Source organism: Eptatretus burgeri, chromosome 1, assembly GCF_056783735.1.
Source record: "Eptatretus burgeri isolate ZD-2024b chromosome 1, Ebu_testis_v1, whole genome shotgun sequence".
In the NCBI taxonomy this organism is placed as follows: Eukaryota; Metazoa; Chordata; class Myxini; order Myxiniformes; family Myxinidae; genus Eptatretus; species Eptatretus burgeri.
The window spans coordinates 156,530,316-156,544,460 of record NC_140961.1 but is presented as its reverse complement, the minus strand read 5'-3'; the positions used below and the strand labels follow the sequence as shown (position 1 = coordinate 156,544,460).

The following is a 14,145-nucleotide window of genomic DNA, read 5'->3' as shown; positions in this document are numbered from 1 at the left end:
AGACACAGACAGGACAGCAGCATCCAAGATGTCACCGAAAGCCTGGATCTTAGTTTTGACCCAAGAAACCCGTAATCCCAATGGCTCCGACTCCTCATTCAGCACCTCGAGGGCCCCCTAGAGGATGTCTAAAGTCTCCGCATGTCTAAAGGATGTCTAAAGGATTCCCAGTCGGCGACTGGCTTTTGAGGCGAGGTTGGAAATGTGACTTTCCCAGGAAAGGTCATGGCAGATAGTGAGACCTAGAAGCTTGAAAGAAAAGACTTCTTCCAGAGGATTGTTGAGAAAGTGGATGGGGGGGTTTTGTAAACGGTCCTTTCGAAGAGACATAGTGAGAGTGTGAGATTTGTCTGGATTGAAAGACATGTTCCACGTGTTGGACCAGTTTATGATTTTATCCAGATCTGCAGTGAGCGAAGAAGCTGCTGCTTGCCGGTCTGAGGGATGACAGATCGTACGGCAGAGGGTGGAGTCGTCGGCAAAGAGAAATAGAGGATTTTCCAGAGAGTCTGAGAGATCATTGATGAAAACCAGAAAAAGAACAGGGCCCAGAACACTACCTTGAGGAACTCCAGCCTGCACAGGAAGAGGGGATGAAAGAACTCCATTTAGGGCCACACGTTGACTGCGACAGGAGAGGAAGTCTGCGAGCCATGAGTGGAGATGGCCTTGAATACCATGGGAAGAGAGTTTGGTGAGTAGGGCAGGGTGCCAGACTGTGTCGAAAGCACGTGATATGTCCAGGGATACGGCTCGGATTTCCTGTCTGGCATTGAGGACCTCCATCCATTGATGGGAGAGCAGAAGCAGCATATCCAGGGTAGAGTGACCTGGTCTGAAACCAAATTGATGATTGGAAATCAAGCCATTGGAGAAGAGGAAGGATTTCATATCTGAGGCGATGATGGATTCCATCACCTTGCTGATGATTGGGAGAAGGCTGATTGGTCTGTAGTTACAGGGATCTGTTTTTGCACCTTTTTATGCAGGGCAGTGATGTTAGCAGATTTCCAAGCAGATGGCAGATGACCTTGGGCAAATGAGAGGGTGAATAGAACAGAGAGTGGGTGAGCAAGAGCAGAAGAGCAGGCTTTGAGGACACGTGGGCTGAAGCCGTCTGGACCGGTTGCAGAATCTGACTCGAGGTTTGAAAGCAAGCTCTCCACCTTGTCAGGAGAAAAGGATACAGAGTCCAGGGACAGTTGGGTGCGACTGGGTAAAGTGGGTAGAGATAGTGATGGGTTTAGGACACAAGATTTAGCTGCAAACACCGAGTTTAGACATTGAGCTTTATCACGTGTGGAATCAGCAGTGCGGCCATTTGAGGTAAGGGAGGGGATGGAGGGGGAACATACACCTTAAACAGATTTGATTAAACGCCCAAAGGATTTTGAGGAGGGAGAGAGGTTTGAGAGTTCAGACTTGAGATGAGAAAGATGTTGTTTTCTGGCTCTCCTGAGGGTAGATACACACTTGTTCCGAGCTTTGTGGAAAGAACTGAGATTGCCCTCAGTTTGGTTTGCTTTCCATGAGGCAAAGGCAAGTTGTTTCAGGACAACTGCCTCGCCACAAGCTTCAGTAAACCAAGGGCGGGAGGAAGGGTAAGACAACTGAACACGAGAGGGGATAAATCTGTGCATGAGGGAGAGCAAGTTTCTTTGAAAGAATTCCCAGGATGAGTTGATGTTTGATAAAGTAGTGATAGGAGACCAGTCTGTAAGTTTGCTGGCTGCTCGGAGACCCTGCCAGTCGGCTTGAGTGAAATGCCAGACTCGACGGCGGTGAGGTGGTTCTCTGATAACAGCCAGAGAGATGTCCACTTTGACAAGGACGTGGTCAGAAGAACCAATTGGAGCGAAGGAAGAGCAACAGATATTGTCAGGGAAATTTGTCAAAATCAGATCCAGAAGAGATGGAGTACCATTGGTTGAGATCCGGGTCGGGAAGTTGACCGATTGAGTCAGTCCCAATGAGTCGCAGAAAGCTTTTGCTGAGGTGCCATGGCAGGTGAGAGAGGTATCCACACCGAGCCAACTGGCGTGATGACAATTGAAGTCACCACATAAGAGGAAGAGAGAGTTTGGATGAGAAGATAGAAGATGGTCCATGTTTTCGGATAGTGAGGTGTAGATGGAGTCATCACTGTTCGGTGGACGTTACAGTACACATATAAACATGAGGTGGGAGTGAAGGGGAAGCCGAAACCAGAGGTATTCCTGGGGGTGTGGGGGAGTGAGAGCAGTGCATGGAGAGTGAGGAATAGAGTCTTTGATGAAGAGAGCAACACCTCCACCAGGACGAGGCTCAGGTCTGTCATACCGTAAGAGGGAGTAGCCAGGGAGAGATACTTGGGAGTCAGACACGTCTTGGGAGAGGAAAGTTTCTGTTAGGCAGATAATGTCTGGTTTGTCAGTGGCAACCTGTATGGAAAGATCTGAAAGGTTTGAGCGAAGGCCCCGGATATTTGAGGTCCACACTTTTAATGAAGAGGAAGGGGAGGAGGCTTTGGGTGCAGGAGGTGGAGGGGGAGGGGGAGGGTAGGACAAGGGATGAGGGGGGCAGGTAAGGAGGGTTGCTGATGGAGCGTGGTGTATTGCAGAACAGCGAGGGGGGGGGGACGAATGAGGAGGAGAAAAGGCACGGTGGGGCTGGGGGAGAGGGGGGACAAGAGACAAGGAAGAAGGCAGTTGAGGATTTGAGGAGGTGGAGTGAAGAAATGGAGGTGAGAGGGCAGTGGAGGGAGGCAGGTTGGTGGATGAGAGGGGGCAACTTTGAGAAGGAAGAGTGAGGGGGATGAAAGGTGGGAGAAAGGTGAGGGGGGGATTTTTGAGAGAGGTGAGAGGGGGGCTTGGAGGGAGAAGAGTGGGATGGTTGCTTTGAGAGTGAGAGTGAGGGGTGAGGGGGGTGAGTTGGCACTGAAGTTGGAAAAAAAGAATGTTTGATGGAAAGCGAGCATCCATGGCAAACTGTGGTTTTTAAAAGTTTTAGGTCAAAAAAAAAGCTTACTTCTCGTTCTCTTATCCCTCCCTGGCTTTCTTTCACCCCTGCTTTACTCTCCGCATTCTTTCGCCGACGCTTTCCTCCCGCCTCAGAACGGACCTCCATTCATATTTTTTTCTCTGGGCTGTCTCTGCGGGAGCAGTCCTCCCCAAGCTCACCCTGCCTCACTTGTGCACTGTTACTATGACGACCCATGCGCTCTCAAAAATGGCGGGCGTCGGAGCTCGTTTACCCTTCTCTATCTTATCTATCGTTCTATCGTTTACCCTTCTCAATGCATCACATTTAATATCCCATTAGACATGGGGATGGGGCAATTCTGAACATGCATTGAAGGAAATAACTGTCTGAGGACCTGGATGTGTGGATGCATTCATCAGACCAGATATTCTGAAATCCTTAACTATATATATATATATATATATATATATATATATATATATATATATATATATATATATATATATATATATATATATATATATATATATATATATATATATATATATATATATATATATATATATATATATATATATATATATATATATATATATATATATATATATATATATATATATATATATATATATATATATATATATATATATATATATATATATATATATATTTATACACACAGTCATGAGCCACTTAATGACGGGGTTACGTTTTGAGAAACACGTCGTTAAGCGACGTCGTCGTTGTGCGAACATCTTTTTTTTTCGTTTTCGTTTTCGAATATCGTACTTACACAAAACTACACACCTAGGCTATATGGTGTAGCCTATTGCTCCTCGGATAAAAACCTGTACAGCATTTTACTGTACTGAATACTGTCGGCAATTGTAACACGCATTCAAGAGAGACGGAAGACACGTTAAGGCCCGGTCACACCTTGACGTTTTAGCCAACGTATGCCGATTTTTGAATTTTTTTTCTAAAACGCTGGCACACGTTGAATACGTTAAGGGTAAGTTTTGATAACATTCAGAGCACGCTGAAAAACACTGCCATACGTCGTTGTATGCTGGCTTTAAACGTTGTACTTTTTGGTTGTATTTTTGTACCTCAAATTTTTTCATGCTTGAAATTTCACGACGTATGCCGGCGTATGACTCACACGTTCCGCTACGCTGGCCACAAGTTGTATGCATGGTCTGCGATCGTTGACAGACGTCAACACATGCTACTTGTAAGTTAATCATAAGTTGAGACACGCCGAGGTAATGTTTAGTGTACCCGAAACTTATTTATAACCTATGAATAACGTGTTGTTAGCACGTTTCGTGATCGTTGCCACACATCGACAGACGTTACTTTTAAGTTACTCATAGGCTGAAAGACGTCGGTATAATGGATCGTCCTTGCGTCAGCGTCCACGGCCACGGCCAGGACACTTATTTGCAGCATTCTTCAAACTTTTCTTCGGCATGACGAGGATGTTCACACTTCTAAGTCTAGCTTGGCTATGATTCTAATTGTCCATCGGCAGCGTCTATTTAAAATAGTCGAGTTTGAGCGTTTTAACATGTTCAGAAGAAACACTTCAAATTTCAAAACCCCAGCGTCAAAAAACAAAGGCGAGTGACAGCAATTTAAATCGTTCATTGTAAACAATGAAAATAGCTGAGTGGTACCGTTTAAAAGTGGTTGAGTGTAAAAAAAATCGAATTGTTGAGCACAAGCGTCTACTTTCAATAGTGGGATTTGAGCGATTTAGCACGTTCAATAGAAACGATGAAAATTTCCGAGCGCCAGCGTCAAAAAACAAAAGGTGAGTGACGGCAATTTAAATCGTTCATTGTAAACAATGAAAATAGCTGAGTGGTACCGTTTAAAAGTCGTTGAGTGTAAAAAAAAATCGAATTGTTGAGCGCAAGCGTCTACTTTCAAGAGTGGGGTTTGAGCGATTTAGCACGTTCAATAGAAACGATTAAAATTTCTGAGCGCCAGCGTCAAAAAACAAAAGGCGAGTGACGGCAATTTAAATCGTTCATTGTAAACAATGAAAATAGCTGAGTGGTACCGTTTAAAAGTCGTTGAGTGTAAAAAAAATCCAATTGTTGAGCACAAGCGTCTACTTTCAATAGTGGAGATGCAGCCATTTAAATCGTTGAGTGGCAGCCTATGAATAGCAAACCCTACGTCACCGGCAAAGATAAACTGCCGCACGATATGGATAAGTTAGGCTATCGTTGGGCATAGTTTGTGAACGCCGGCTTCACGATAATTATTCGTTGGTATATCGTATCTATAAGTAATCAAAGCGCTCTATGCACATTATTAGTTCATTGTGCATTTGTCCAACCCATTATGAATAGACCTAATCGTAAAAACAAGCTATAGCTCATTGTTGAAAAAGCCCCATAAAAAATTAGCCGCGAAGAACTTCGAACAATGGTGAAAAGATGTCTCCTACCCGTGGACACGTGGACGCAAGGACGATCCATCATAACCCACACCCTCCCCCTCACACTCACCTACTACTGCCAACATGAACAAACTACTACTAATACTAATATTAATACTGATACTGATACTGTTACTGCTGACATGGACATCGACTCTAAAAGGACTCGAAAACACTGTTGGGTTCCCCTTTTATGAGCAGCATTTTTAGATACCAATTCCCAAAACCGCTGGGAACACGTCTTTATATGGCAGTTGTAAGCTAGAAACACGTTCATTTATTTTTTTTGTCGACCGGAAGACGTCATTGGAATACGTCTACATACGTCGATGTGTGTTGGGACTATGTAAATAATTGGTTCAAAACATGTCAAACATAACTTAGAAATAAGTTTCGCGTAAAAAAGACATTACCGCGACGTGTTTCGACTTATGAATAGCTTATAAGTAGCCTTTGTGGACGTGTGTAAGCATCCACATATCGTGTGTAAAACTTATCCCCATCGCATGTGGAATGTGTGTCATACGCCGAGTTCATCGTAAAATTTTGAACATTTTTAAAATTACTTGACGTACTCTACTTACTACGACGTATGATAGCGTACTTTAGCGTTCTACTCACGTATGCCAAACTTACTCATACCGTATTTGACGTGCCCCAACGTTTTAGACACATTTTTCAGAGGTCGGCATTCGCTGGTAAGATCGCCAAGGTGTGACCGCGATGTTGTCACTTCCATTTCTACGGCAGTTATCATTCAAATCGTTGTGCATCAGCCTTTTAATAGGCTACGTCACGACATTGTCGGCGATGCGTGCAACGCGCTATGCCTAAGTTAGACTATCGTTGGGCATCAGTTGTGTAGGCCGACAACAGGTTCAGCATTCGTTGGTATAAGTTATCTATAACACAACGAAACGTTCTGTGTTCGTTACCAATGCGTTATACATAAGACCAAGTTGCTATGAATACGTCCGAATCTTTAAAAAAAAAACATCAAAAGTTCAACGTAAGCCAGCGTTTTACATACATTTTATACATTGCCATTGTGGCTTAAACATCAAGGTGTGACTGGGCCTTTAGATTTACCTTTTTCTGTTCATGGCAGCCATCGGGATTGTTAGCAGCAGCTTACAACCTCCTCTCGCATCGATTATAGAAAGGTGAATTATATTAGCGTTTGGATTTTATAAATAAGTTATCATTGCATCGATGTTATAATTTACAAATGAAGAAACGAGCTCCTGTCAATTGTGATATATATATTTTTCGGAATAGTGCGATTGTTTTAACAACATAAAAAGCTTCACCAAAAAAAATCTGTGCTTTAATGTCGACTAAGAACAACGATTTATTCGCGGAATTCTTCAATTCAAAGGTTATGTACTTGCTAGAAGGTAAACGTGCAAACATTGGTTCAGTTTGAGAGCCGATTTCCTTGAATCCCGATTTAGCACGATCCTGTTTTTTTTAGCAATGACATTATATGGACCTCAACGATCACATTATAACAGGGCCACACTGTCGTTGTTTATTATCATTATGAGGTATTATGAACTGTACAGTGTACATAATTGTATGTGCTATTTTTATACGGGGCTGCATCACTCGGAGATGGGAATTTTTCAGTACATTTTTTTTTCATTTTTTTTTTTTTTTTCAGAGCTGGTAGATCCGTCGTATATGCGATCCGTCGTTGCCCGGAACGTCGTTAAGCGGCGCATGACTGTATGTATATATATATATATATATATATATATATATATATATATATATATATATATATATATATATATATATATATATATATATATATATATATATATATATATATATGTCAACTTCAACCATGCTCTTCTCGCTGACAAAGCTGGTTAAACAACCATGAAAGGCTACCCAAGGTAAGCTCTTTGCTATTTCAAACCTTTCCCAGAGTTCCTCCACAACTGTAAAGACATTCACAAAGATAACATACATGAGAATCCGAATGTGGCACACCCCCTCAGATGCCGAACCAGTTTCATCACTTATTGGCGAATCATCATTGACATCGCAGAGAGAAATGCTTGGGGAGTATGTATGTATGTCCACTCTTCACCCATTGGTTGGACAGCTGACCTGATGCCACTCACAATTATAACCTGAAATACTTAAACTAAATTACCCAAAGAAGCAACACCCTCCTCCGCCCCCCCCCCTTCCCCGACCCTCCTCCGTGGTCCAAAAAATAACCAAAATACCTCAATGACCAAAATGGTCCCAAGGACCCAAAATACCCTTATAACCCAAAATACCCGAGGACCCAAATGACCCCGAGAACCCAAAAGACCCCAAGGACCCAGAAGTCTCCTAGGACTCGGAAAACCCAATATTTTTTTGGCCGATTTCAACCAGACTAATCAGCATGACCCAAATTATTGTATGGAGGTGTTTTTATATTTGATATTGGTTTTGGGGGAAAGGGAGGGGACGCAAATTTTCTCGGTAAATGTGAAATCATGTAGCGCCACCTCCAGGTGAGAAAGAATGTTGAAAGATTCCACCATTTACGGAACAGTATTCCTGTCACCACGTTTTCTAATGTTGTGAGATGTTTTGAATTATTAGCAGTCGGCCTGATTTGCTCCGTGCTCGTATCCCGGGTTTATTGTGTTTTTTGCCAACACAAAGCTGTCATTTGCCGATACACCACCCAAATAAAGATATGTATCAGAAGAACGTGTTGGATGCTTTGAACAAGATTGCCTGTTGTATTGGTACTCTGCTCATTATAATAATTATTATAATAATAATGACAATAATGATAATAATAATTGGAGGCGCTATGCTTTATAAATGCGAGCAGTTATGGCCAGGTACCATGACGCACCACATTGATAGAACCACACTTCAATGCTACCCCACTTCAATTAGACACCTACCCCATAACGTCCTCTTTATCCAGAGAAAACCTGACTTAATTGTTTTCCTAGAATCTAATATCGTCATCAAACCACATAACCTTTAAATTATTCATCATCACCTGCCTCTTCCAATACCACCCCTTACTCCTCCAAACACAGTCCCTCCAGACTCCCACCCACCTCTTCCCTTGCCTCATCCCACCCCACCACATCACCGACCTACTCCAACCCCACTTCTTCTCCTGCCTCCTCCAACCCATTCCCCTGCCTCCTCCCAACCCAACCCTTTCTCTTCTCCTCCGTTAGTTACAAAGTTGCTTCACGTTAGTTTAAAGTCTAGTTACAAACTTCATCTCTTTGCTGATGACTTCACTGTCTGCCATACCATCTGTCATTCCTCAATCAGCAGGTAGCAGCCTCTTCACTTTCTGCAGATCTGGATAAAATCACAAGCTGGCCTATCACTTGGAACATGTCTTTCAATCTTGACAAATCTCACACTCACACAATGTCTCGACAAAATAACCATCTGGAACACCCCCCCACCCTTGCCCCCATCCACTTTCTCAACAATCCTCTTGAATAAGTCCTTTCATTTACACTTCTAGGTGTCACAATCTGCCATGATATTTCCTGAGAAAGCCACTTTTCCAAGCTGGACTCCAAAGCCAGTGTCCCCGACTGGGCATCTTCCATCATGGAAAGTCCTTCCTTGGCACACCTGTTTTGTCTGTGATCTGACCCCCCCCCCATATTTGTACAGGTGCTCAATGTCCAACAGCAACCCCCTTCTGGTGAAACTACGAAAATAAATAATCACTGCTCCTGCTCACCTTCAGTCTTTCATTTCTTTCTATTTTCCTGCCTCTGGAACAAACTCCCACACTCTCTTCAATCCCACTCTTCCCTTCACCATCTCTTGTATTCACCCTTCCAAAAGCATGATCTTTTCTACCCCCGTTAATCCACCCCAAACCCACCTCCTTCAAATTCCATACTTTCCTTCCTGAAAGTCCCTGTAGTGTCCATCTTGTATACCCCATGTTCCCCACCCCATCCCTCTCCCTTCCACAGACCTAATGACTCTGTTCCCCACTGTTTGTGCTTCCCTCTCCTGCCCCTCTTCTCCCCTGCTCCTTTGTTATACATTTTGTGTGTTAGCTCCACGACGAGCCTCGGCATTGTATCCAAAAAAAAAAACAGCAGTGTAATTGCTTGTGTTCAGTTTCACGTTTCTTGTGGAGAACACACCAAGTGGCTGAAGCAATCAAGCAAACACCGACCCTCACTGGGCGGTGAAAATTAGTCCGCTGCTGCGATTGTTGCAAATAAAACGTGAATTACCGCATTTGAGTTGAAATGAAAATGTAATTTTGTTTCCTCAAAAGAGGAGGTTTATTTAATGATAGAAGACGCATTGTCTTCAGGATTAGACATTAATTACGGAAGCAGGTATTTCAAGATGAAGCTGCGGTTAATGTTTATTCACTTCACAGAACATGTGTTACATATCCATCGGTTTGCTTAGAAGCTTTTGGCGCGAAAACGTAAAGTATATTTATGAAAGACAACCATTTGATTTCCTGTGCAAAATTTGAAAATTAACGCACATTCATTACGCAGTGTACATTAGACCACTGCTGTGATCATTGCATACAAAACATACATTACCTTCTTTGAGTTGTAAGCAAAATTATTAATTTGCCTTCTCCACATTCTCATTATAAAGCTTTGTTAAAAAATTTGAAAAAAACACACGCACACACACTGCTCCTTTTAACCTATTCATTTTGAACACAATGAATTGCTTCCAAAGCCTTTTAATCAATTGATGTCCAACCTATAGGCAGGTGTCATCTTACCTTGAATTCATTTAAAGGATAAAACGCATGAAATAAACAAGAATGGCAATAAAGCGCATAGCTTTACCAGGCTGAACAATTTACGTGTTGTATTCCTCTGTTAAGCTGGATCTAAATCTCGAATCGAAAATCGAATCGGCTTGTTCTTGTCACCAAGCCAATGCATCCACAAAGTATTGTCATAACACACTCAAAACGTTTCGAGATATCATGTTATTATATCGTTTTTGGCTCCATCTGTCGTTAGTGAATAATTATTTGATAATTAAAAATATTATAGTACCTGGATTCGGATCCGAGTCTTTAAATAAATTCTAAGAAATTAATCCTTGTCATCCACCCAACCTGTCCACAAAGATTTTTCTAATTGATCCCTAACTTTTTGAGATATCCTGCTCAAAGACAGAAAAACAAACAAACAATTGTTTTTTAATTCTCGTTTTGGGATCAGTATCTTAACCAAAATCAAATCAATTGATCCATATCACACACACAACCTGTCCACCAAATTTTGACCAAATCTGTCAGGAACTTTTTGAGATATCATGCACACAAACCGACAGACAGACCGGCAAGCAGACAGGGGTGAAAACGTAACCTCTGTCAACCTTTGTTGGTGGAGGTAACAAAGGACATGTCACTGTCAAACAAAGCAACGGATTCTTATTCGTATCTTATTCTTATTTTCTCTTTTGTTATTCTATTTCACAAATTGTATGTACTAAAAGGAAAAACATTTGTGAAAGCATATCGCAAGTCATAATTCGAGGTGTTTCATTGACAACAATATGCTCAAAATTGCTCATTCACATGAGATAGTTCAAAATCCAGAAAATCTCTCAACTGACAAACGTTCAGTACTGCTTAAATTCGAAACAATATTACATACAACATGTTACCGTTTTTGTGTGTTAAACTTATAGAATAAACATCTCTCTTTAACAAATGTCACAGTTATATCCATCCATCCATTGGGATAATACTCTGTGCAGAGCATTGGTGTTGCCTAACCAGTCTCCTTGGCAATTGGACACAATCCTGGTCAGGTCACCACTCCGACACACAATACCAGCAAGAGCAAGCTGGCAATCACTTTAATAACCTCGGAAGGATGACAGGCACAATCAACCCCACTTGGCATTTACTCAAATGCCGAGTGGGATTTGAACTCAAGATCATATTGTTACGGAAATGCCCCTTAGTAGGCTACGAAATATAGGATTAGCTCAGATCCCCCCATTAAATGCATGTTTAGCTAGGTTGTTTGGTAAAATGGACATTACATGTGTGTCGGGAGGTCTAGGATGCATGTTTTTATTGTCCGTATAGTGGTGGTGTGCCGAGAGCTTCCTCTTCTTCCTTCCCCTCTCCGAATGATATGCCCCACCTTGTGGGCTGAGGGGGAGTCGCCTGGAGAGGGAGGTGGAGCTAAGGGGAGGAGCCAGTGGCTTTGAAGCGAGCGAAAGAAAGAAGAAGAAACATTGGTGATTTTGCCGGGAGAGAAACTGGACCTGGGCGTGCCAGGTCTGCCTTCTGTGGCCCGCAGAAGCGAGCCAGGGCTGAAGGAAAGGCAGCAAAATGACGGCAGGAGGTCTGTCTGCCCTCGGCTGTATGAGAGACGACTGGTGGGAGTCGTGATCTGCTGTGTAGGGGACGGGTGTGTCTACTGCGATCTGCTTGGTGAAGGAGGCCTGGTGAACAGGCCAGGCCTGGACTTGTATGCTGGACCTTGAGAGAAACCAGCTCTGACCCATCATCGATCTGGCAGTCTTGTGCCGTTGACCTTATGCGGGGTCAGAGCGCGCAGAGACCGCGTGTGGTGCGAAAAGGGAAGGCGAGCACCATCTAGCCACGCGGCATGTTCGAGTTTGGGCTTGAATCCGTGGACATCGGCTTGTTACGAGTGACATTCATGCTTTTAACACTTTCCTCTTGTCCATGAAACATCACCAAGTACTCTGTCTTGTCTGCATGTTGTCTGTCTGTCTTGTCTGCATGTTGTTTAAGGCATATATCGGTAGGGACCCCCTCAAAACCCGTAATCCCTTGTTCCCTAGTTATGAACGGGTTATAGATTGTTAATAACATTGTCGTGAATATTTTGCTTGTGTTGTGTTACCCGATGTTCCACAATAAATCTGGTTGGTTCGTCTGAAGTTGCCGCTATGGATTAATTTGTGTCACGTTGAGGAATGATCCGTTTGATTGGTAAATAAAACCAAAATTGTTACAGACTTGTAGAAAACGCTCGGCATCTGACAAAACCAGTCTGTAACCCGGATTCTATTTCCCCAACTGGTAAGGTCCAGCATTACGTTGGTATTGCAATTGAAGACGCGTGACCCGAAGCCTGTGCTGAGCCAGCCAGCGTTATAAACCCAGAAGACAGCGGTGGTGAGGGTGCCGCCAAGAGTCAGGTGAGAATCCCGCCACCCCGGATCCACAACAATAATATCCCAATCCCACTACGCTAACCATGAAGCCAACAAACACCAAGCATACAGTAATATCGAATAAACAATTTGTTCCAAATTGAATCAGAGGAAGACAAGCATTCACATCACACTCAAGCAAAACACCAGGTAAGTCACTCATATATATTTTTTGCCAATTGCAGATCATTGTACCAATGCGAAGGACTTGAGATTATCACCTGTGGGATATAGAATGGACCAAGAAAGCGTCCAATGATGCTAGAATAGGTGGAACTTGCACTTCCGATTATCGCCCTTGGTTTGCAGATATTTTCTTGCATTTGTGCTATTTCTGAACCAATGAAACTTACTGTGGCTTTGACTGCTTTGTGGGTATTAAAACAGGCCTCATAAATCATGTAACCAATTGTTACATTTGGAAGCAATGAAGGGTTATTGTTAACTTCCTTAATTGCAAATATCATTGCCATAAGCCAGCGGAAGGTCCGAAGGTTGAATCTGTTGAAAGAAAGAAATTTTGTCAAAATATCCGATTTGTAAGAAACACCGTTGGCCTCAAGAGTGTTTGATTTTTAAATCCAAGGCTTCACAAATAAGCAAATTTTATAAATTGTGATAGTTCAGTTCAAATGTAAATCTTACATTACACTGCCTGGTATAATAGTTCAGTTAAAGCTGTTAAATTGTAAAATCAAAATTAGAAATAAATAATTAATGTCACTGGATTTTTTTCAGAGTGCACAGTGACATGATCATCCTCTCCTTAATCTCGTATCAAAGACAATACATATATTAAGATGAAAGCAGTGAACACAAATTAAAGAATAAAGATGGAATCCCCAAAAGTTGATATGGAAGCCTTTTCAAAAACAATACACGACATCAAGGCATTTCCATATTCCCGTTAATTTCTTTCTGACAATTCTATCATTATTGTCATGATATAAAAGGATTTTGACACCCATGTAATGAAGGTAAGACTGCAATTTTTTGAAAGTTGAATGTGTTAACTTTTAAGTGGAGCTGTGACAGTCTTCATAAATTATATTTTCTTGAGGATCAAAATATTGTAATGCACAAAATATGGAAAAAATATATTTTAAAATGAAATGAATAATAATTTATCTATGGCAAAGAAATCGATGATAATTTAAAAGGAAGCAACAGAAGAATCTTTACTTGAAGCAATCCGTCTGTTGGGGCAATTTCCTGAACATGAAAACAGAACTTGGTTTTGATACATGAACACGGAAAAACCCAGCAAGCATGACGTCTCCTTGTTTCACAACACTCTGTAAACCCGGTATGACCATCGCCTTACATTTCCCTTCCTCAGCCACTGCTGCATGGATGTATAACAACATAATAAAATGGAATACAAGTTTATGTCGACATTTAAAACAATCCAGTTTCCCATTAACACTGCACCATTGCTTCAATACATCCATGTGTTTCACCATGGAAGTGCTGGAAATGAACAAGTTTCCTCTTCTACAACTAACAATCATATTTATATATTCTGAGTTTAATTG

At 42.0% G+C, this 14,145-nt stretch overlaps 1 protein-coding gene across 1 annotated transcript in view; it reads right to left on the bottom strand.

The window, feature by feature from the left end:
- Positions 1-14,145, bottom strand: part of LOC147035826 (extracellular calcium-sensing receptor-like) — a 95,134-nt gene extending 80,989 nt beyond the window's left edge. Inside the window, exons 1-2 of the mRNA XM_085869692.1 lie at positions 13,793-14,145; positions 12,832-13,111 (exon numbers count right to left, since the gene is read on the bottom strand). Coding sequence (XP_085725818.1) covers positions 12,832-13,111; positions 13,793-14,121 — 609 coding nt within the window. The 5' untranslated portion in view covers positions 14,122-14,145. The remainder of the gene's footprint in view (positions 1-12,831; positions 13,112-13,792) is intronic.